Source organism: Rutilus rutilus (assembly GCF_951802725.1).
Source record: "Rutilus rutilus genome assembly, chromosome: 14".
Classification (NCBI taxonomy): Eukaryota; Metazoa; Chordata; class Actinopteri; order Cypriniformes; family Leuciscidae; genus Rutilus; species Rutilus rutilus.
In genome coordinates, this window is record NC_140219.1 from 17,177,009 (window position 1) to 17,201,518 (window position 24,510).

Genomic DNA, 24,510 nt, shown 5'->3' on the forward strand with positions numbered 1-24,510 from the left:
GGTTTGTGAATAAAGCAGTGTTGTTTTGAACTTTTTTATCCAAAAAAATTATAAATAAATATATAAATAAATATATAAATATATATATACACACACACTGAAAAAAATGATTCATTGAATTTAATCCATTTTTTTTATGGTAAGTGGTTGCACACAATTGATTTTAGCTACATTTAAAGAAATGTATTAAGTTGAACTTATTACATTTTAGTTCAACTTAATGCATTTGTTTAAATCAATTGTGTGCAACTACTTACCATAATTTTTTTTATTAAATTCAACGAATAATTTTTTTTAGTGTGTATATATATATATAAATCAGCATATTATAATGATTTCTAAAGGAAATTCTGATTTTTCTTCACAGGAATAAATAACATTTTAAAACATTCAAATATGTGTTATTTTAAAATGTGATCATATTTCACAATATGTCTGCTTTCACTGTGTTGATCAAATTAATGCAGTTTTGCTGGGCATAAGATACTTATTTCAAAAACATTAGAAAACCTTTTTTATTAACATTTGGAAACTGGAAATTTGATTTGCACCTTTGTGTTTCATCAAGCAGTTTTTAATGCATTATTAAAAAATTAGCTTAAAATTTTGTTTATGGAGACCTGGGTATAGTTGAAAATATACCTGTAGCTTAATACTGGGAAAAAGCTTTGCCTTAGGCTTCTTTTGTGTATGTAATCTATTTTAAACATGAAATATATTCATACAGCATAAGAAAATTTCAGAATGGTCTTTTTTCTTATTATTTTGATGACAGTGGTAGCTACAGTCTTACAATAGTAAATGGGCTGGAGTTATAATTAATTTGTTTAAATAATATATTATTAATCAGGTTAATTAATTAGCTTAATTAAAAAAAAAGTCAATGTGACATTTATAATTGTGCGAGTGAAAAAGCAACAGAGAAGGAAAGTGGGCGCTCGGTATATAGAGAGAGTAAAGAAGACAGAATGGTAAAGTTGTCAGGGGAGAACAGCACACACAGGGCCACACACACAGGCACGGGCGAGTGGAGAGGAGTGCATGCTCTTCTTTGGGAACCATCCAGGCGGATGATGGGATTGTTGACAGTGAGTTGCATATCTTTAACCCTGTATTAACTCTGAACAGCAGAGCTTGGCCTTTTATTATTCCTGCACCGTTTGGACTTAAGTAGGCCACACATATACACCTATGCGCACAGACTCACAAATACAAGCAAGCGCACACACATACACACACACGCGCTCTCTCTCTCTCTCTCTCTCTCTAGGAAGAGACATTGTCACTGCATAAGAGCACCTCACCTTTCAGCAGCTGTGACAGCCCAGCCTGGAGTCACGCACACTTTTTAAAGCTGATGCCCACATTTTCCTTCACTAGCACATCTTATTCTCACTCTTTAAGAGGGAAAGAAATTTTTGTAGAGAAGACAGAAACATGTAAACTGCAAATACTATCCTTCACTGTATTACTGTCGTTTTCATGGCTCGCACACACAGACACTCACGCCGAGCTCTCCACAGTCTCTCAGTCTTAATTGCCACACAATAGGGCTACAGACCGGACAGGATTACGTTAACAATGGGAGCCCCAGCCTGTGAGGATCACTCTCTGGCCACCGATTCAGAGAACAGCTCTGTGAAATAGAGCCCGCTAATCCACTAATGCAAACATACTGCAGGAATATAGTGCTGCTCGCTGTCACTGTCTCTTTCCCAAACATCCAATATTGAGGTGCAATTTTACTGCTCAGATGTTGCTCCTTCATAGCTCAGCAGAAGATAGATAGATAGATAGATAGATAGATAGATAGATAGATAGATAGATAGATAGATAGATAGATAGATAGATAGATAGATAGATAGATAGATAGATAGATAATTTAAAAAAAAATCAGCATCTAAGTTCATAAGTGTTCTCTTAATATTACGCTATATCACTTTAGAAGAACTCATGCGTTCTCATGCTGTTTTGAATAAAATAGCACATCCTGTGTGAGCGGCCCGTAGCAGAGCAGGAGCGAAAATGGTTCTGTGAAACATTACTTCCTGTTCTGCTTTAATGAGACCTGAAGGTCTTCTTCTTCTAGAAGGTCAAATCTGGCCAGCAGTATAGTAGCGAGCCAAAGACCTCCATTAAACATTCAGAGAAAGGGCACATCAAGCCCGTTCCGTGGCGTTTTCCATCCTTCACTGTGTTATTTCTTCATGAAGTGGATATCCAGATGTTGAAGTTTACATCACAAATAAAGCCTTCCAGCGGGGTCAGGGCTCGCGACCGAGCGCAAAGCCACAGAACTCCCACGGTTCGCGCGGGAACTATGAACTTTCTGCACTCCGAAATCACTATCAGTGTTTAAGAGTATCCATGGAGATGAAGGCATCAACTGCAATGTTCCCAGGGAGATAGAACGACACCTTTCCCCATTACTGTACGGCTTATTGAGCTTCAATTACTCCTAACACACACAATGATAAGAGAGAAAGAAATCGAGAAAGAGAATAAGAGAGAGCGCTTCTAAGGGATGTGAAAGAGATGAAACAGGAGGCAGTGAAAAGGGCTGCTATTAGATGTCACTGGCCTTTTGTGTCTGTGTCAATGAGAGCAGATTAAAGTATTTGAAATAATCTTACTGGGGCATTAACAGAGCTCAGAAGGTAAAAGAAGAAGAAAAGGAGAAGACGAGGAGTCAATCAAGACACACATACATTTACACATGAAATGAGATTAGATACAGCCATCCAATGTAAACTAAACACACCCCTCTGAGAAGAAAGATAGCTAGCGAACCAGTTTTAATTTCACGTGAGTAATTCAATTTACCCCAATCACATTTTCAAAAGCTTCCCGTTGAGTCTGGGAACTCGAACCGTGAGCCGAAGGTCCCGTGAGCGCAGATCTGCTGCGAGTAAGATTTGTTCTTTTAACAATCTAATAAGGCATTGTTAGTTGGCTTTATTTATCTGACATTCCTCTGGTTTCGCTGAAATGGCCTGTTGTGCTGTCTTATGAGAGGAACCTAATTAGGAAATCACTTTCATTACTCTTCCAGAGGAATTAGCGCTAGCCTTGCTAATTACTGCTGTAAAACCTAATCAGCTCTTTGAAACAAGACCACACTAATGAGCTCTTATTTATTCAGCTAAATAACTTCAAGGGAAAGAAGAAGCTCAAAATCATATTTTTGATGAATTTGGGAGCGTGTGCGCGCTCGTCTACGCATGCCGTAATTGATTCTGTTCTATCTTGCGCCTTGTTTGTTGGGAACCCCAGTATGTGAATGTGGCCAAGAAAATATTGAAAGTTCCAGTAAACTCTTCCATATTTCCCGGTCTCATTTCAAATGACCTATTTTCCCATCTTGGAGAGACACATGACTAAAAGTAAACTGTTACTAATTCCTTTTTTATTCACGGGCAACTAGCGATGCCCTCGCACCTGAGCCTAAAGGGGTCTGTGGTGACCTCGAGCACAGCTGCCGACTTCAGCCAGACCCGAAACACAATCGTTCAGACCGCAAACAGCCACAGCGGAGCTGCAGCAGGAGGATGTGAGGAAGCATTTCAGACAAACTTCATATAGAAAAACAATCAAGAAGAGTAAGTGATGGGCAGTGTGTTTGTGTGAGCATGTGTTGGGTGGAGGTGATGCCACGTGGCGTCGAGGGGCTGCAGCTGTCTTTGAGAGCCGTGAAGCGTTCTAGCCCAGTGGAGCAGAAATGGGCCAGCCTCACAGACACAGCAGCCAGGTAGAAGCCTCTCTTACTCTCTGACAAACACACACACACACCCCAATGCTGGCAAAGTCGCGGTGATCCTACAGCTGTGTTCATCTGATAGCACAGGCCACTGACTTATTAACACACAGATCAGAACACACCTTTGACACTTAAACACACTTTAATCTGCAGAAATCCATGCTTAGTTTCATCGAACCACGGCACGATCGAGTCAGAAATGATATAGTAACTCAATAATAACGTGACACGGTTGTATGATCTTTTTAAACAAAAATGGTAGGAGACGTGCTTCGCTGCACATGCTGCTCTCTCCAGAAGTCTTGCACATCTTCACTGCTGATTATTCATACATGCACACTTCAGAGCACACTACATACTCAACAACCCCGACAGGGCCTCAAAACAGCCCAGCTCGATCACTTAACAATTACTCTTTTGCAAACAAATGGCTTCTGGTTCCAGAAAGGCTTTTTTATGCTTGTTGTCAGGTTGTTTTTCCCACTGATGGTGAATTCTTTGAAATGCAGCCTTTGATTTGCAATGTTTTATTCTGAGCAGTAGAGCGTATATAGTTATATAGAGCACCCACAGACATGTGTTCACAAAGCTGTTATAGAGCAACACTTGTAATTTTGACTTGTTTGAATGCAATTTGAATTAATTTACAGCATTATCTCTGCGGGGGTTCAGATACTAAATTAAAAATTAAAACAGGCTGTTATTTCCTTGTACACTACCAATCAAAAATTTGGGGTCAGTAACTGTTTTCGATTTTTTATATATATTTGAATTCAAATTAAACGTATTTCTATATTTGGTGCAACATTTCTTATTGAAAATAACAGCGCAGCTTAATATTTTTTATTATTTTTTCAAGATATGTACTCTAACTTTTGATCAATTTAACACATCCTTGCTAAATGAAAGTATAATTTTTTAATGGAAAAAAATCGAACTGACCTCAAACTTTTGAATGTTTTTTTAAGGACGCGGAGTGTAGAAAAGAAACATAAATTGAAAAAAATATATATTACTGAGGCCAAGTTTCTTTACAGCCTCATTTTCTTTCGTGTCAAATTAAATATGGAATCTACCCTGACAAACTATCCTTTATAACTCTGTAAATTTCAATGAAGCCACTTGCAACACTTCCACTGGACTTCCTGTCTAGTGTGATGATCAGATACATTGCAACACACATACAAACATCTAATACCCAGCTCTTACCTGTCGATGATGACTGGGTCAGAGGGTGTCTCGTTACGGTTGCCACAACTTTTTTTGTCACAGCAGCGGCTAATAGAGATGGAAAGGGAGAAAGAGAGGAAGAGAGCAGTTAATCTCGGTATTACTGCACATATGTAAGCACTGAACTCAAACACCGTGGAGAAGGAAGAGGTAGCAAATATAAAGAAGTCTTTCTTTCACTCCTTTAAGGCAGGCATTCACTACTGTACACACAGCACACAATATGTTGCTTCTCGGCCAGTGTATTAGTAATTGCAGCTAACAGACTGCCCGACTCAGAGACGGTTACTGAAGGATAAGAAGTGTGGCTGATAACTGGTCAGTTAAAGAGTGATGGAGAGAGGAGACGAGGGCATGGGAAGGAGAGGAAAGGATACAGGAGGAGAGGCGAAGGTAAAGAGGACACTTAAAGTGGGAGCATTTTAGCATACATCCTGGAAGGATTTCATAAAGACAGAAGAGGCAAGTGTTGCTAATGTGTTCCCAGAATAAATGTATATTTTTTTATATTACATAGTATATTTTATTTTATATTTGACATAATTAGAAAAAAGTATAGAACTGTGTGTGTGTGTGTGTGTGTGTGTGTGTGTGTGTGTGTGTGTTAAATTGTATTCCAGCAGCGGAGAACAAGATGGATACTAGAGCATGAGCAAGTGAAAGAAGACAGGAGGGATGGAAAAGGGGTGTATACATGGTGTCTTCGGCGGATGGAGGCTGTGGCGGTAAACAGCAGGTGGGGCGGTGAGTTCAGGTTTCCCTGCACAGATGGCAGAGGGGCTTGAATGAGAGAAGGTATAGGGCATGAGACATCATGTGATAGGAGCAGAACAGATCTGTGTGTGAGCTGGCTCCTTTAGACCTGATGAGCATGATAAGATTGATTGAGCTTGACCCCTCAGTCACGCACCCTGGCGGTCTAAGCGTTGTTAGTTAGTTTGGACAGAGTGTGGTGCTTCCGTATCAGTTTACTCTTCCTCGCTGTTGTATTTTTACCTTCCTTCCTCTCGCTGCTCTCATTTTCTCTCACTCCTCTGAGAGCAGTCAAGTCTTTAGCAATGTTCTCTCAGAAGTGGGTCACACAGAAGCAAGGCTTTCTGGGATGTGAGGGGTGGGCACATATGGATGTGACTCTCCAATAACCCAATAGCCAGCCAGAACCCATGGGAAACCACAACAAGCCCCCCATCAACGATATGCTAATGACTCCACGCATGCTCTGGCTTCGTTCAGGGGGATTTTTCGCCCATTCTGGCTCATTTTGCTCCGTCCCAGCGGACCTGCAGGGGAACCATAATCTTTAATCTCAAGCGTTTCCTCCTGCTGCAGCATTTGAAGAAATTAAATCCAAATTGCTGCACGTAATTACCAGGATGTGGCCCTCGCTGATGCCATTAAAGCTGAACTGCTCGTAGTCCAGCTTCTTTACAGACAGCGACTCTAAAATAGCCCCCAAAACCAAACAAAGCAGCGTTTCTCCAACTGTGACCACCCAGCCTTTAATAATCTGGCCAAGTTTGTGATGTTTCATCTGCACCACACAAACCAAACAAAATCTCATCAATCCGTGCGTATGAGGAAGTGGAACTCCATCATAAAGAGCCCAGAGTTGCGTTTGAGCGATTGTCTCTAGTCTTGCCTGTGAGCGAGTTGTTTGGGAAAACGCGTTTGTGTCTCATGCTTGCAGGCCCATGCGGCACCATATGGCTAATGGCAAGGCATACAGCAATTAACAGCCCTGATTAATGGAGAGCAGTCTAATTGCAGACTGGTAATTGTGCCTTTCTCTCAGCACAGGCTCTGTATTGAAACACCATATACAGATGAAGAAGGGAAAAAGAGACGAGATTTAGTTGTTTACTCATTTGAAATAGACGCTTTTTCCTTTTCTGCTGCTTTTAGAAAGCTCTTTGGTGTGCAACCAAGTATAGACATTTGCATTGGCGGGACCTTATGGGTTCCAGTAGCGATATGTACTTCAGATGTGATCCGTGTAATCCTACAGTGGCAGATCAAAGCTGACATGGTGAGCCTTTGTAGGCACGTATGGTACTTAGTGTTTGTGTTAATACACATCTTTAAATCAGCAAGTATTTTGAAAGAGCAATAACAGAAGGCTGTGTGCGTGTGTGTGTGTGTGTGTGTGTGTGTGAGAGAGAGAGAGAGAGAGAGAGGTAGTGAGGGGGAGTGAAAGATTGAAAGAGAAAGAGAAAGAGGAGAGAGCCTTGGCTCGCCTGCACATATTTCATTGTCAAAACTCAAAGCAAGCTGCATTCATTAGCTGTGGAATAACAAGAGGATTCTTATTGAGTAATGAGTTTTTCCTTGTCCTAATTAAGCAAGCATGAGTGGTATATTTTTAGTAGAAAACTGTTCAAATGCTCTCCATTTCAACCAAAAATAGATGAGGACTCATCTCCACAACCCAGTTTTAAGTGCAAGGAATTTATCTTTTGATTTTAATTAAAGGTGCATGGCTTTCTCTCGCTCTCTCTCTTTTTTCTCCTTTCAGAGCAAGAAGTGGATGACCTGGATAGAGAATCAAGAAGGCAGAGAGACGAGGGCCGCTCTGAACTTAAGGTCTGTCTTCCTCCATTTCTCATGCCATGAAACTCAATTTTTATACGGTCACGACAAACAGGGATGTGCAAAATTCAGAATTGAAAATCCGGGTCCCTTTAAATTCATGAATATATCTATGTATTAGTGCTGTCAAATCGATGAATCGCATCTAACATAAAAGTTTGTGTATATATAATGTGTGTGTGTGTGTATGTATATATATATATATATGCACACACATATATATGATGAGCTTACTCGATTTGACAACACTACTATCTATCCATGTAAACCTTCAAGGCTTTTTACTAAACTTTCAAATCAAGTTCAAAATTTGTCTTGACAAACTTTGCTTTTTAGTTAAAATGAGTTCCTAGTTATTTAAATAGGAATTCTGCATCCTGTTTGCTGATTCAATTCAAATTCAGGTATTTCAATTCTGAACGGTGACAACTATATGACTATGAAATGTGCTGTCCAAAAGTGTATTACTCTACTTGGCTTTTGAGTGTTTATTTAAACAATCACTAAAATAAGAACCACCAAACACCGATAAATGAGCCTCCAAAAATAGAAATGTTAGCTGGCATCTATTTTGAACATACTCAAGCTTTGATTTTTAAGGCTGAGCCAGAGTCTGGGAAAAGAACAGTTCTAACTCTGATAGGAAACAGGCTGGCGTAACTTTATCAGGATCCCATTTGGGCTGGTGAAAAATGATCTGGGAGTGTCTTGTGTAATAGTGCATTGTAAGTCTAAACTTGAGCCTTGATATAAACGTACTGCATCCCTCTTAAATAGAAGTAAACTGTTTATTCTAGTTTTGACGGATGTTTTTGATAAATTAAAGAATCATGATCTGACCTTTCAGCAAATTTATAATAATGTTAATCTATCCTCCCTCTTACGTCTAATTTTACAACAAGGCTTACACACAGCTGTGTGTGTGTGTGTGTGAGCAGAAAGCTCAGCCCTGTCACACTAATGCTAGATCCAGAGGTCTGCAGCCTTGCCAAGACAAGAATGAAGCCAAAGTAAAGCTCTCACAGTCAGCGGGCAGAGCTTGGTAGGGAAGATTCAAGAGCTTGATTGTGTAATAGTGAAGGAGGGAGTGTGGTGTATTGCATGTGTGTGTGTGTTTCTCACCTGCACATGATCTCGTGCGTCAGCAGCACCCGGCACATCTCTGGGTTTTTGTCTTGCCCTTCATAGATAATTGCCTGATGGACAAGAGAAGGTGGAAAAAATGTGGTTAGAGAAAATTGACAAACAACATTTTCTCCTTGTGGTGTAAACGCTCGGAGCGTGCACGAATTTCCATGACTAACTCTCAGGGTGTTTTAAATTCTACCATGAAAAGATTCGGATATCTGTTTGTATCGTTTCACTGAAACAAAAACATTATGACATCACATAATTTCTCCATACACGCACTGCAACGCTTATATGCGGTGAATGTGACCCTTCTTCCATCTGGCAGAGGCTGTCGTTGAAAGATCTCATGCAGCATGGGAATGATCAGTTCAGTTTTAGTATCTTTGTTTCCAAATGTTTTGTTCATTTGGTCCTGTGTTTCTCACTCTCACACTGGGTGCTGAATTTCATTCATGTCATTTTGTTTCAGCAAATCAATCAATAAAAATCGCCTAGTGCACCGTAGGACGGCTTGAACAGAGCCCTCGTGTGCGGGGTGGTCTGTCTCTGGCTGAGCCAGGCTTAAAGTGGGCAATTTAATGCCCACTTACTTGCTGCAATGGAAAACAATCCTCAACCACCTCTCTAAGAGCTTACACGTTCGGTTGTGAGAATCAATGGTGTTTGGTGTCATTAACATCAAACATGGATACATCCAAAGTTTGAATATGAAAATCTTTGAATCAATGAATAATAACTTAATTTTTTTAACGATTGCTTAAGTCAAATGGATTACTTCTATGGTACTTTTTGGAGCTTTATGAGAAAGAGCAGCATGATCATTCTGTCATCTCTATTTGTGTTCCACAGAAGGAAGGAAGTCACACAGGTTAGAAGCAGCATAATGGTGAGTAAATGATGCTTAAATGAGTTTATGTTTGGATGAACTTTTCCTTTAACATCAAATCTATAACATAACTGTCAGTGCAGTGGTAACTGCCAACTGATTTTATCTTCTTTTGTTTCAGATTTGACACCAATGAACAACACTATATGTTCATAGAAAAATGTCCTTTCAAATTAAAATCCTAAATCTGTATTCATTTCAAACCTAAACATTCATTTAACTTAAAAAAGCAAAGTTAGTCAACACAAACTCTGAACTTGTTTGAAATTTTTTGGGGGAAAAGTTAAAAAGCCGATAGATGGACAGATAGACAGACTTTTGTGAAAGAACGCTTCATTTCCCAGAATTTCAACTTCCTGTGGGGTGTGGCCAATTAAATTCTGATTCACTCCCATGAATTGAAAGGAGGCCAATTCTTCAATTTTGAATTTTGCACAATCCTGCATTGTTTTCTCTTGGCAACATTAAGTTCCATCATTTGTTGCTCTTTGGTTTAATTAAAAGCAGATGTGGGGAATCAAAAGAACTATGTGTGTAGTGTTTGTTGGACTTTGCAGATTACTGTCCTCTTATGTCATTGAGGACCACCCTTGCCACAGTGCCCACCCTCCACACGCATCTGGGGCTCACAGATTGGCTAATGACAGAATGCAAAACATTATTGTTCAGCAAAGCACTCTTATTATTACTACATGAGAAAAGACATTTGTGACGTTAAAAGAGATAAAGGAGGCCGATCTGATAAACTGCATAATTACAGGTCCCTCTAAATAAGTGTCGTACTCCAGCTAGTGTGAAATGGCCCTCTCGAAAAGATATGTGCGTGTGAGCTTCCATAAGCCTGCTTCTGTGAGACTCTGTGCATGTGTATGCATTCACGCATGTATTTGTGCATTAGCATGTGTGTGTTTATGTGTGCGGCAAGCAGTTGGGCTGCCAGACTGGAGCATAGCGAGCCATCTGGCCCAGCTAACACTTCATCCAAAAACCTCAGCTTTGTTTCCATCCTTCAATTCCACACAAGATGTCCCCCACAGCCGTGAATCAGTGACTCTACTCAAAACATACACACACTGCAGACTATTAACAGGCTGCTCTCTGTCTCACACACACACTTAAACCCGTTTGCCATGAATCACTCTCTCTTTCTCTCTGAACACACATATACATGCCACTTATGGCAACTGAAGACACAGAAAAACAGCTGATGGTTCTAATGAGGAACTGTTTCCCTCACAAGTGCACAATGCTTTTTCAATTACATGAAACACTTGTTTGAAAACAAGTTTTATAAGTAAAGCATCAGATCCAGAAAAGAAAGTTCATTCATATTAGGGAACACATTGCTATTAAAGGTTCAAATTAACAACTGATTCAAATACAATTGCATTCAAGTTTTTAAAATAATAACATAAGAATAACTTTTTAATAAGAGTAAAAATATGAATTCTAGCTGATTATCGAGTTTATTGTCTCTAGAGTTAATTTTTCTAGCTGATTGTTGATTTTATGGTCTCTCGAGTTCATTATTCTAGCTGCTTATCGAATTTATGGTCAATGAATGGCCGGTTTACCTGGGGTAGCTAAATATAAAGTTAAGATATATTTGTTTACAAGCTGTTTTATTGACAGTTGAAACATTGATTGAGCTATCACTTGAGACATGATAGATTTCATTAAGTTGTAGATTCTTCCTACATACCTTCTGACGTTCATTCGAGTTAATTTCGTGCTATAACTAGTGGTAAAGAGCAAGAGATGGTCGGTTCACGTGCTACTTGAACTGAAGTGCTAAAGCAATCTCACGACACATTAAAAAGCGCCAAAACCACGTAGTAAAATTGACAGAGTTTAAACGCTGAGACTTTAATTCATATATAAAGTAAGCTGTTCTGTCTTGTCTGTCGACGCGTCGTCAGTGTCCTCTTTGCTCTGCGATGTATTTTCACTGCATGAGAAAATGAACGTGTGGCGTGAGAACAGTGTTGACGTGAGTCTCTGAATACGTGAATTAAAAAAAAATTTTTTTTTTACTTATTATTATAATTTTAGTTATGTTAAACTTTCCCAAACTCTACTGGTTCAGCTTTGTTTGCACTCCGAAATGCCGTGTTTTCTTCTATCGGATTTCATCAGGGAGCTGCATTACAGTATTGCGCTACAGCGCCTCCCTGGTCAAACCGCGTTATCGCAGGCCCTTAAAATAGAGCAAAATCATATGAGATCAAAAGACTTTCCAACATCAAAAATATTTATCGACAATTTGATCGACTAATCGTTTCAGCCATATTCATATATTTTTTTATTATTATTTCCTGTCATTGCTTTGGTTAGAGGACATAGGTGATCCGGGGACATTTGTTTGTAAGGTTTCACATTGCGGAAATGAGGGTCAAGGTCCTCTAAAAGCGAGCAAGCATGCATCACTGTCTGAGCCTAGAGCCTCGACCCCGCAGGCTTTCTGAGAGAAAGAGGGAGGCAGAGAGAGCAGTTCAGGCCACACAAAGACGTCCTCTACACCTCCACACATTCATTTCATATATAAGACCGGCTATTTATCACACAAAGCCCCTGCAAACAGACTCAGAATAACTCCATGCAGAGAACAGTACATAAGTGCCTGGAAAAAGTCTGAAAACAGTTTGTCAATTTCTCCTCAGAGGCAAACACAACAATGGTAGTGCATAGTCCTCTGGATTCAAGATAGCCCCTGACGTCACACCTATCGTGCTTAAAAAAAAACTGTTAAAAAAACAGATTTTGTCTATGTTCAGGTCAGACTTAAAATTTTTGCACTAGGGGTTTTGTATATATATACAAAATGTATTTTTAGGACTGATTTTTAATAAAAAAAATTAAGTTGCATCTAACACTACTCTATTGGTATGTAGAATATAAATCATTCACTATCAAATATAATTTACATATTTTAATAAAATGCTTAAAGTACATATTTTGCAGATCATTCGGTACAGTAATAATTTTAAAAAACTATTATTAATTAATTTTTACAAGCAATAATGTTGTCTTCATATCATTTTTTTTTTTTAAATGTGCCTTTCTGCATATAAATATGTTTAGAAATTATATATTGAGGGTTCATGGGAACCAAAACTTGAAAACCTCTGTCTTAGACTATAATTTTTTCGGTTGTAGTTACTGTGTTTTGCCTTTGTGGGGCAGACTTCCTATTTTACCCAAATTCTCACTTTTCATCACCAAGTTGCAACAAAAAAGTCTTTAAGGTCATGGTCTATAGTAGCTTTGAATGCTACAAATTTCACACAAGCACACACACATTTTCAATGTAGATGAGCAGACTTAATCACTGGGATCTTTAGGCCCACAAAACTTGTGTGTGCAAATATTTGCAAATGAGTAGCATTAAGCCTTTATGTGGCCTGGCACAGAGCGGCCATTCACATCTGACATCATCAGAATCTCCAAACAGCTACTGATTACAGGAAATATCCAATATAGGAGATTTGTGTCACTTTGTTGCATGTCGTATACTTTGGAAAAGTGTTTCTGGCATGTAAACACACCCTATTTCGCAATTAACAGGAAAAATACGCTCACAAGCAGCACCAAAGCGAAAGAACGGCCGAGACCTTCCTCTCTCCCGTGCAAATTTATTTAGGAATCTGCCCGAAGCTTAGCTCTAAAAAACACACACACACGGCAACAGGCTACCGCTCTGAGTTGCCCACCGGTTCCAGCCCAACACTTTTCTGAACAAAGCTCTCCTTAAGGAGGGCCGTGAAGCGCATGAAACATGCATGGCGCGGTGCGCCGAGGTGTGTGTGAAGCTTTCATTAGGCCCTGATGCTGCTTTTAATGCATATTTTATATTGCACAAACTGCTCCTCAAATCTCGTTTGAGAGCCGGCAGTGCAGCCTTGAACTGACAGCCGCATCTGAAGCATGTAAACAATTCACTGTAAATACATGAAAACACATTTCCCTCTTTGTTACCATCACGCTAGCGTGTCAGCGCAGTGTGTGTGCGCATTAAGCCCGCGTATGTGATTCGCTTTTGTTCTGTGCTTCAGCTGTTGAGGGAAACAGTTGGATGGAAGGATAAAGAGCGAGAGAGAGAGAGTCTTTTACTGCATTGTCTTCATCAGATCTGTCACGAGCTCATGCGTTGATCACAGATACGGCCTGTCAGCTTGACACCCGCTCCATCTCTCCTCGCCCGCTCCAACCGTTCCCACAGGCAAACCGAGAGAGCGAATGTGTGTTTATTGTGAGCGTGAGCATAAAAAGGGCACTGATTGTGTCTGTTTTCATGCTTAGCGTGTACCGTTTCTTTATTTTGAAGCAAACTTGATCCTTGCAGCTCTAGCCCGGATTGTTTGATTGTCTCTAATAGCTGTGTGTGTGTACAGAAGCGCTCACTAGCTAACTGTGTGGTCAGGCGACTGGACTTCACTGCCTTGCTAAGTGCTAAAGAGAAGTGTGTGTTGAACAGCTCTATAAACCTGCTCATCAGCCCTCCCGTCCGACACTGCCAAAGCCAGCACATGCTGAGTGGAGAGGCGCTCTGTATAGCCTCTCTGTACAGAGTTATGGGGCTTTAATGGGAAATCTTAAACACATTGCGAGCACTCCTCGGCATATGTAGGCTGACTGCTCACCGCAGAGTGGTTTTGGACCAGGTTTTTCAAAAGGCATTTAAATACCAGCTAACACTCCATCATAACTTAAGCCGCGTTTCAAGCTGACATGGATGAGAGAGAGAAAAAAAAAAAAAAAACGCCACAGTCAAATGACAACAAGATCCGAAATCTGAAGAGGAGCCAGTCAAAAGGCCTTGCGCAAGTTTGTCTTTGACACGAATAAATATGTGTTACACATTTTTTCAGGAAATTTCGTGTGCAACAAAAGGTCCATTTGTATTGTGAATAATGTAGCTGTGAAACACACATTCAAACCAAGCAGCTTTCTATTGGTCAACACAGCAGATCTGCGTGACCAACTCGAACCTGTTGCGAAATCTGCGTTACATTTTTCGCCCCCCACACAAAAATCCAGAACACATTGAATCCTATTGAAACGACTGGACGTCACTATCACAATTATTCTTAGTTTCACCCGCATGTCTCCTTTGTTCTCAGTTTCCCGCCATTTGTTTGCATCCTAGAATACTCTTTGTGTTCTAGTTAGTTTCTGTGGTTACTCATCAGTTTTTTTCACCTGTGTTAATCCAATCATCTTTCTTTACAATTAGTATGCGTTATAGTTTTCATTTGTAGGTTCTTGTTAATGCTTCAGTCCAGTTAGGTGTAGTTATCGTTCTGTCAATAAACTCTGTTCACTTTTATCTTCGTCTTCGCGTCCTGCCTCACCGCGCTCAGCCAACGTGTGACAGTCACGCACAAACATTTGCCAAACAACAGTAAACGTGACCATACTTTAAAAGAGGAATTGTATGTAAATATAGGAGCATTTGAGAAAAGGATTCTGGGAAATGTAGTGAAAGAGTCTTTTGTTGCTGAAAGACCTGAGTTGTACCCTAACAAATCGTATTTACCACATTTTTTGGACTTGATACCATGGTAATACTGTCATTAAATAAGTGCAAAAATGCACCTTTCACTGGGGCAGTTCCCCTAAGGGGACAACATTTATAATACAAGTAATAATATGTAACCTTTTAGGGTAAATAAAGGTACAAAGTTGTCCATGTACGACGTGTACTGCTGCAGAGACAAGCTAATGTAACCTTAAAGGTAAAAATAAATACCGTGGTACCTTGGTATACCATCTGATAACTTTTTGTAAAGTAACAGTATATTCAGCTAGCATGTTGACTAGGCTGCCAAACTCTCTTTCACACACACTATCTCTCTTTCTCGTTCACTCAGTGGCACCACATCATTAACAGGTATGGCAGGGCTGTTTGCCACAGAAATAGCCAATAAATCAGTCGGTAATATATGTGAACGTGGGAGACAACCCTGGGGAGATAAACGGCTTTTTATTGAGACACTCAGTGAAAGGCTGAGCCGGGGCCAGTCCCATTGGCCACTGTATTTACCTCAGGGGTGTCAGAGAACAGTCTCTCTCCCTCAGCACAACGCTCCTGCCTTTCACCCACACACATAAATCTGTCCCGCTACACGCCGGCCAAACCGCTCAGCAGAGAGCGGGCAAGAACTAGCATCAGTAACAGCACCTAGCTTCCCGCACATAAACATTTATGCAAAAGGAAATTAAAAACCACAAACAAATCACACAATACAGAAATGGGAGCTGCAGAACAGTTTGCGCCAAAGGTAACATCCAGGGATTTTGTAGTAGGAATTTCTGAATAGAAATTCATGCTTTTGGTCATGAAAAACAGTAGGCTATATGAGTGAAAATGTAGTTTAAAAAAAAAAAAAAATTTGTAAAATAAATATTAAATATTACTATAAAAGAACACTTAAAGAAAATGTAAAGAACACTAAATGTTTTATTTTAGACTAAATTAAAATAATCGTCAGATGAGATGTTTTATTTTCTCTCTTTCTCCACGTCATTACAGCTTCTCAATAAGCATACATCCAGCAACAGGGTGGAACAACAGGGTAATCGAGCTGGCATGTTTAAATCACATGATGTAGCCTACTAAGTGTTCGGAGCGTCTGTCACAGCGCCTGCTAATCACCTAGTATCTATACACACTTCACCCTGCCTGGGGTCACACACATACGCACATATTACTTGTCATACAAAACGACTACGGCAAACCAGCTTATGAGAAATACAATTATTTTAGATATTAGTCAAATTAGCTTACAAGCTTTGCATATTTATTTGATTACAAATGCATTCGATATTTTTTTCTCTCTTGTTTGAAATGATGCAACTTTGAACTAAAATTTATTGTCACACTTCTTGACTTGCAGCTGTTAGCGTTGTTGGATACACTTTCCCTAAAGTGTCTTTAACACAACATTTAAAGACAGAGATCATGAGAGAGGAAGTGAGGGGACGAGCGAGAGAGAGGGGGAGAGGGGGGTTCTGTTTTAGGGTGAAAAAGAAGAGCGCCACATATGAGAATGTGAGGTCACTCTCGCTGCCCTGTGTGTTTTTCTCCAAGATTAAAGCTCACAACCTGCACAGTTAATACGACAAGCTATAACAATCTTCATGCATGCCTGTTCATAATAAACATCTGTTCCCACAACACATTTGAATACACACTGATAAGTCTATAGGCGTTGCAAAAGAGTCACACACACACACACACACACTCAAAAACTGGAAGTATGCTGTTTAAACATTGAAATGCTCCACTGGATAATCCCCTGTGACAGACAATGAATACAACTGAAAGTCTCTTTCTTTCTTTCTCTCTCTAGCTATCAATCTCGCTGTCACACGTATGCACATAAATACATGCATACGCTCAGTCATCTTAAATGATGTCCCAGAGAGAGTATGTCATATTTAGACACTAACCGATCCTCGTGCCCCTGAGGCATGCTAGAGTGTAACCCCAAACTCACCAGGGTGCACGGCACACACACACACACACACACACGTTCACTCTCACTGCAAATCTGACAATATTCACCAGCAGACCGTAGGGATTTTGAAATAGTGTCTTACCTGTTTGGTCATGGAGTCAATCAGGCGTACGTAAAAGTCCTGTTCTGTTCTGATGCCTGTAGAGGAGAGAAAATAACTCCTCTTTAACTCACAGTACAATGCAGGTCACACGCACACATGGATTAGAAATGAATCTGGCAGGTATATATTTGCCATTCACAATAACATGGGTTTAATACAACATAGATGTTTCAAATGTCTAGACAACCCAACCCAACATAGTCTGCAGACAGTGTTAAAAGATTATGAAATTGGTTTTGGATCAAACAAACTGACATAGACCCACATACACAAACTAAAATTAAAATAGCTTTTACAGAGAAAAATAAACAAGAAAACTGTGGTCAAATAAAACGAATAAAAATGTCAAATAGAAATAATCAAAATAACAATCACAGAAAACATGATTTTCAACTAACTAAAATGTATGTTCAAAATGTCTGGAACAGGAGGAACTGGCGCAACAAATTTGCAAACGCCTTGTTGTAATTTGCCACATTAGTAGACAGAAAAGAGTGTAGGCTACTTTCATTACGGCCAGGCCATTAGCTTCCATCAAAAATGAAGTGCACATTTCTGGAAAACGCGTAACCGGAAAAGTGCACTAATGGTGATCGTTTTGTGTTTCAATAATATTCATAGCCTAGTTAAAACGCAACGACTTTGCTGCGCATTTTAATATCTTTTGTTTGAACTATTATACGAATTATTATGACAGTATAGGCCAATTATTATTAGCCTGTTATTATTATTATTATTATTGTTGTAGGACATTACATTTCTTTTCCATCAGTTTTATCTAGTTACATAGGCTAGGGAATTATTTATTTATTGTCACCCCTTCTCGCTGTTTTTTCTTTTTCTTTTTTTAATTTAAATACTGAAGTAAATAGCTACCTGATGTGTTTATGCAAAGTTCAATGGATCTTAGATGATGCGTTCCGTCTTACCGTTGCTGTAAAGAAGCTGCAATCTGTAATGGATCCCATTGTTTGTCTTTTCTCCGCTAGATTCCTGCGAAAATAAATGTGATGGTTAGCAAGAAAAACCCATTTGATTATTCCTGACGAGCCCTGTGAGTCAGACCGGCTATTTCCCAGCAGACCAGGAGGCCAAAAAAACAAAAACAAAAAACACAACAAAAAACGCTAGGGTAGGCTAGTCAGCCGAATCAAAATCTGACCTGTACGTCATTTTCAGTGAGTAAGAACAAGTTTAAAATCAAAAAGCGATCTTAAAAATAAAGTTTTGTATATTTTTACAACGTGATATGATCAATAACAATGTACCCGTGGTATAGACAAAGTGACTGAATGTAGGCTACAGTAAGCATTAATAGCCACATCTTTTAATGAAATCAGCAGTCAGTCACTTTATTTCCAAATGTTTTCACTGATTTAAACAAAACATACGGTCCTTCACAATAATAAAAAAAGAATCTGTTTTATTAGTGTTTTGAAAGGGAAAATGTATTATATGACCTTAGGTTATCACTGTAACTTTCTGCAAAATATACAGAAGTGTTCAGATGATAAACTGAATGAAAAAAAAAAAAAAAAAACTAAAACTAAAACCTGAGATCCTCTTAAATTATTAGGGATAGATATGTAAAAACAAAAATAATAATTAAAGGGTGTTTACGAGCTGAGATTTGATAGATCAGTAATGTAATGCAAGAATAAAGATTTCAACTTTACGCCAGCATTTTCTCTGTTAGCCTAAAAAAAAATTATTATCAGAATTTACCAGACATTTTCATTCAAATTTGCAAAACCAATATTTGCACAAGAGAACGTTACACTTGCCTTTTCTTTTTCAACAAATCCAACAAAAGAAGTTCTTTCAATTTCCACGGGTTGTCCTTGTCTGTCGTATAGCGCTAAAACGAAGTGGAAGAAGTTGGATTTGCGAAGATTTGAAGGAGGCTGCTTCTCAAAGTGAGCTCGAGCAAGACCCACTCCACTGCACAGAGAGAGACAGAGTTATATATTTATATAGGCCTATATATCTCAAATAAAAACAACACTCTTCGTAATTATTTAATAATAGGCTACTTTTCTAAAAAGGGTTAAAAAATGTATTTGTTTTAGTTTCCAAAGTGGAGCGAAAAAATCTTGAAATGTAATTTTAACAATTTAAATAGCTTAAACAAACATTTAGAAGTCTATTAATATAGTCTGGTCTTTTGTATCATTAAGAATTTAGGCAGGATTTTTTTTCTGAAGCATCTGATTTTTTTTTTTCTAACAACAAATACTTAACATATTGGATTTAATTGTGGTAAATCAAAAAAGAAATTAATATAAATCTAATTAGATCTAACAACTATGCTCAACTGTTCATGACTAACTACTGGTCTGGATTTTCTTTTCAAATTCAGTATTTGAAGCCACAGAATCAATGCATAACTTGTTGGCGAAGTCGTTTAAAAGCAAACGTGTGTGGCTTTTTTAACGTTAGAAATAATAATGTTAAAAATAATAAAAAACGGTTTTAATGTGACTTGCAAACCAAGCATTTCATCTGTTGGTGTCGACAGCACGCCGGAGAGGATGCTATCCGAAACTTATCGCAGCAATAAATCAATCTCTTTGTCACCTGGTTATTAATACGCAGATATCGCGCACTGATTAGGGTGATATAGGCTACATGACCGTTTCGTGTCGTCCCAAGATGATAAGCGCACGATATTCCGTCTGCGTGGTTGTTCCCGTAGCGCCGCCGGCTTACCTCTGAGCGGCTGTGTTCGCATCCAGCACTCCGGCGCCCTGCATCCATGTCCGGACAGCGTTCATCCCGGCACCGATGGGCTCCTCTTTCATACTACTCCCGCTCCTTTGAATGCTGTCTTGAATCCCGAACATGAAAACAGACTCCTGTCACCGTCTCAGTCGGTGTTGGCTTCTTTTGATCGCTCCGTTAAACAAGACAAGGAGAAGTGTATGGGTGAGCAGGTGTCACCGCGTTTGTCTCTATTAGCGCTTCCTCTCTGAAACACAAAATAGAGCGACGTGCCAAAAGAAACGCGAGATGTCAACATCCAGGTTTGGGAACACCATGCAACAATAAACAAACAAACAAACAAAAACTGTAAGATTAGACTGGAGGTCCCTTTGGTCTAGCGTGCGCAAAAAGTCTAATGTCACTTTAAGAAACAATAGGATCAAGAACGGGCTTCGCTGAGGGTTAGATCAAATGTCATCATCCAGAGACTTTTTTTTTTCTCTCTCTCTTTATTTTCTCCTTCCTGTCTTTCTCCACAAAGAGTATTCTCTGATCAAATCACATGAATGAGCAATATGAAATCAAGCAGGAGAGGTGGACCCTTGTGAAGACAGCTCCCTCGCTGTTCCCCTTGTTCAAACGGGAGTGATTTGTGTCCTTTCCCAAAGGAATCCGATTTGACTGTCTCTGGGAACTAAACACAAGCAAACTAACCCCAAAGGGAGGAGGAGGATGAGGAGGAGGAGGAGGAGGGAGTGACTGAGCACACAGGGCCGCCCCCCAAACATAAGTAAAGCCGAACTACCATTAGCTGTCCATCCAACCACGAAGCCCGTCGCCTAATTAGATATCACAGCTCGCCCTGCCCACTTAGCGAGCAGCGCGTTTAGAGCGAAACCCAGAAAGAAGTTATGCGCGCGCCGCGAGTTAATGTCACGAGGGTAACTGCCTACCGGAGCGCGCGATTGAAGCCTATTTGATGCAGTTCACATGAACGCTGAGTTGTTGTTTTTTATTATTTTTTTCAGAAACAGCACAGTGAGTTTGTTTAAATAGTTTAGGGATGAGCTAGTGTGTGGATTGTTCAATAACTTTCTTTCAAGGGTTGGACTTTAAAAGGAATTTCTCCAGGAAATTTCGGGGCGCAGTCTGTTGAGGTTTGTCTCGCGCGCTGCACGAGTCTTTTGGCGCCCCTATCTATCATAAAGACTTTTTAAACAAAACACACGTTTTTTTTAATTTTTATTTTATTGAGAAATGTGAATGTAGGTCTAATAAAGTGATAAATAATACCATTGTTTGTTTATTTATTTTGTTTATTTACCGATAATTGTCCTGACGCAAAGTTCTCAAGCCTCCTACTGTTGCTATGGTTACCTGCTAGGAAAACGCGATTTTTTTTCTGTTCGTCAGCATCTTTACATCCAGGTAAAATAATAAATAATAAACTCTTACTAACTTTTGCAATCTAACTTTTGTGGTTGGCGAAACAACCGCAAGGAACCACAGTCATATTAGTGTATTGTTTTATTTAAAACACGTTTGTCAAATCAAATTAATCAATAAGTAAACAGAGATCACCTGTCATCGAAATAATGAGACCAGAGTTTTTATTAAATGTATGTATGAGAGACATCCCATGTGATATGCTTGACAAATAACGTAAGGTGATGAATAATTAGTGTCATAATTATTAAAGATTTGTCTTTTTCATAATTTCAGCAGATCAATTGTTATCAACTAAAAATAAATAATACAATTATTAACATGACAAAATTATTTAGGCCTAGGCCTATACTACAAAAAAATAATGTTTGACGCATGCAATGAAACGCATATGCAACCTAGGCTACTATGAAAAAAACGTCACTGCAGATAAGTCATGTAGCCTAGTTATTATAATCCATAAAACATCTGTTCAGACAGTAGACATATAAAAGCATCAAAAAACTGGAAAGACGCAAACAATTTAACAAAATAACCTACTATATAAAACGACAATAATATATAAAAGTAAATGCTGGGAGCGCAGAATCCTTTAAAAGCACGTTGTGTTTTTCATTGTTCACACAACAGTGTTTATAACTGTATAGGCTACTTAGAATGCAACTATAAAGCTTTAGCCTCTTATGTTCAAAAATGAGCATGTGCGTGGTGGAAATGGAGACTGAATAGAACTTCAGCTATAGGCTAAATGAAATCCTCCACAGAGGACGGAGGAAATATAACAGCAGAGTCCGTCCAATCCAGTGCTGGTCCGGCAGAAGGGAATCTCTGTATTTATATTCCCACACTGCAGTTTAAAGTGGCAGAAACTACACAAGGAGTCCCGGTAGAAACGGTGTATTTTCATATGTCCAAATAAGAAACAGACCTGTTATTTAGTCTATCAAAAAACATTCTACATTTTATGCATCACTTAAATAGGCTAGGCTATAGCGTTATGTGTACGTGTGAATAAGTGGAAAAAATCAATGTAGCCTACACTCTTTTTTAACGTGTGCCCATATTTATTATAAGCGTATAAAAATGCTCAAATTAACGTTTACATAGGCTAATATAGGATTAACTAATTCTATTACTGACAGCGACAACTTCGATTTGATTAAAAAAAAAAAAAACAGATGTCCACATAAATCACGAAGTCGTTGATAGCCTAACCATGTAGCCTAATTGAATTCAATAACCATAAAATAAATCATAATGTAAACCAAAGTTCTTGTTACGTCAACTTTTTTTTTTTTTTTTTTTTTTTTTTTAAAAGAAAGAAAAGCCTGTGAACTCTGTCAGTTTTGATAGAATGCAGTTGCCTAAATCCGTGGGCTACAACAACAACAACATAAAATAACAATAGACTATATAGGATTTTTTTCGCGTCAAGGTCAGAGTGCAAGAAAGCAGCTCGATAATAATTGTGTTCATTAATGTACCATTTATATGAAATAGTTAGGATTACCTATTACCTTTTGATTACCTAGCCTACCTTGTTGTGATCCATCTCAGCTCAACATTAGGCCTATGCCATTTAGACTAATTGACAAATAAGAGTCTCAGTTGGTGGTGATTATGACAACTAAAATGTGTGCATATTTTGTATATACAATAACGACAAAAACTATTTTTGGTTTGTGGAAAAGAAAATAAACCGATTCCAGAGTTTCGGACTCCACAGAGGATCGGACACAGGAGGCGCGCGATTAATCGTTGACAGCCCAACATTGCCATCTTGTGGCCACACGGGGAAACACGTTTGGAAGAAAAAAAATGAGTGAAGTAAAGATATTAATCTAAAATTATTTACTACTCGCTCGTATCATTCCAAACCAGTATGACTTTATTTTTTCCTTCAGTGAAACACAAAAAGAGACGTGAGGCAGAATGCGAGGGACCGAGAGCCTCAGTCACTATTCATAATTTGTATTGGATTTTTTTGAATGGTGAATGGTGACTGAAAAAATCATAAAGTAACAGATTTTTCAGATTTTTCAACAGTCATTTTAACGTATCAGATATTTAATTAGACAAACCTAAATTGTGATTACTTTTGAATAAATGTACATTAGCCTATAACAAAATCCTTATCAAGATATAGGTTTAAAAAAACAACAACAAAAAAACACTTTGTGACACTTGACCTTAACATGGCTTTCCTGCTGAATGACAAAAAAATGTCCCACAAGGACAAGGATTTTAGATATTGCCATCTTTGTGGGGACATTTTGTCCCCATATCGTAGGGTTTACAGGCCACACACACACACACACACACACACACACAAACCAAAATGAGAGGATGAGAAACTCACACTGGTGTGGACCCATGAAGACAACATAATTTATATTCTTGTTCCGTGAGAAAAAGTACCTAGGGAATATCTGGCCTTTCCAAAATGACCGAGTGCTTTGTTCCTGCTTTTCACATGTATTTTCTTTTTTTGTACTTTTTTTCTCCATTATACACAAAGGTCAGAGTTCAAGGCTAACTTTGATCAGAAATATGGAGACGGGTTAAAGGGTAGCGCTCTTTGATTTGCTAATGTTTCCTCCATTCTCTCTTCCTACTCCTCAGTCCTCACGCTAAAGGGAGTTAAAGTGCTCACACAGGAAAAGCGGATAAACGCTCTCATCTGCCTGCACTAGACACCTCACACTGCAGTTACATGTGTGTATGCCATCACTTCAAACTCTTACTGACGCATTTCCAAATGCATATAATAAAGAGTTACAGCAAAATAACAGCAATGACCAGAGGTGGACAAAGAACACAACTTCCTTACTTGAGTGAAAGTACAGATAGGCCTACTAGTGGTCAAATATTACTCCGTTACAAGTGAAAGTTGTAAAGACCGATTTTTACTCAAGTAAAAGTACAGAAGTATCAAAAGTAAAAAGTAAATGTCAATGCATTGTTTTATTATTGTTGCATTGTTGTATGTAATACTTCAAGTATGTATATCACATGTATTTCTAGAACACAGTTCCAGTAGTGGGATTGAATGTGAGATTGAATAAGTGCACTCAATAACGTCCACAATGGTTTCGGACACCCAAATGGCTGTTCCCTCAAATAGTGCCCTATTTAAAGTTTTTTGGCT

General features: G+C 38.9%; 1 protein-coding gene across 2 annotated transcripts in view; it reads right to left on the bottom strand.

The window, feature by feature from the left end:
- The window catches only part of ebf1a (EBF transcription factor 1a), a 125,082-nt gene extending 104,455 nt beyond the window's left edge, over window positions 1–20,627 (bottom strand). For both annotated transcript variants that reach the window (XM_084429812.1, XM_084429813.1), the window contains exons 1-6: window positions 19,923–20,627; window positions 18,998–19,154; window positions 18,143–18,206; window positions 17,193–17,248; window positions 8,696–8,769; window positions 4,967–5,035 (exon numbers count right to left, since the gene is read on the bottom strand). In XM_084429812.1, coding sequence (XP_084285938.1) covers window positions 4,967–5,035; window positions 8,696–8,769; window positions 17,193–17,248; window positions 18,143–18,206; window positions 18,998–19,154; window positions 19,923–20,056 — 554 coding nt within the window. In that variant the 5' untranslated portion in view covers window positions 20,057–20,627. The remainder of the gene's footprint in view (window positions 1–4,966; window positions 5,036–8,695; window positions 8,770–17,192; window positions 17,249–18,142; window positions 18,207–18,997; window positions 19,155–19,922) is intronic.
- Between the last annotated feature and the right edge of the window lie 3,883 nt (window positions 20,628–24,510).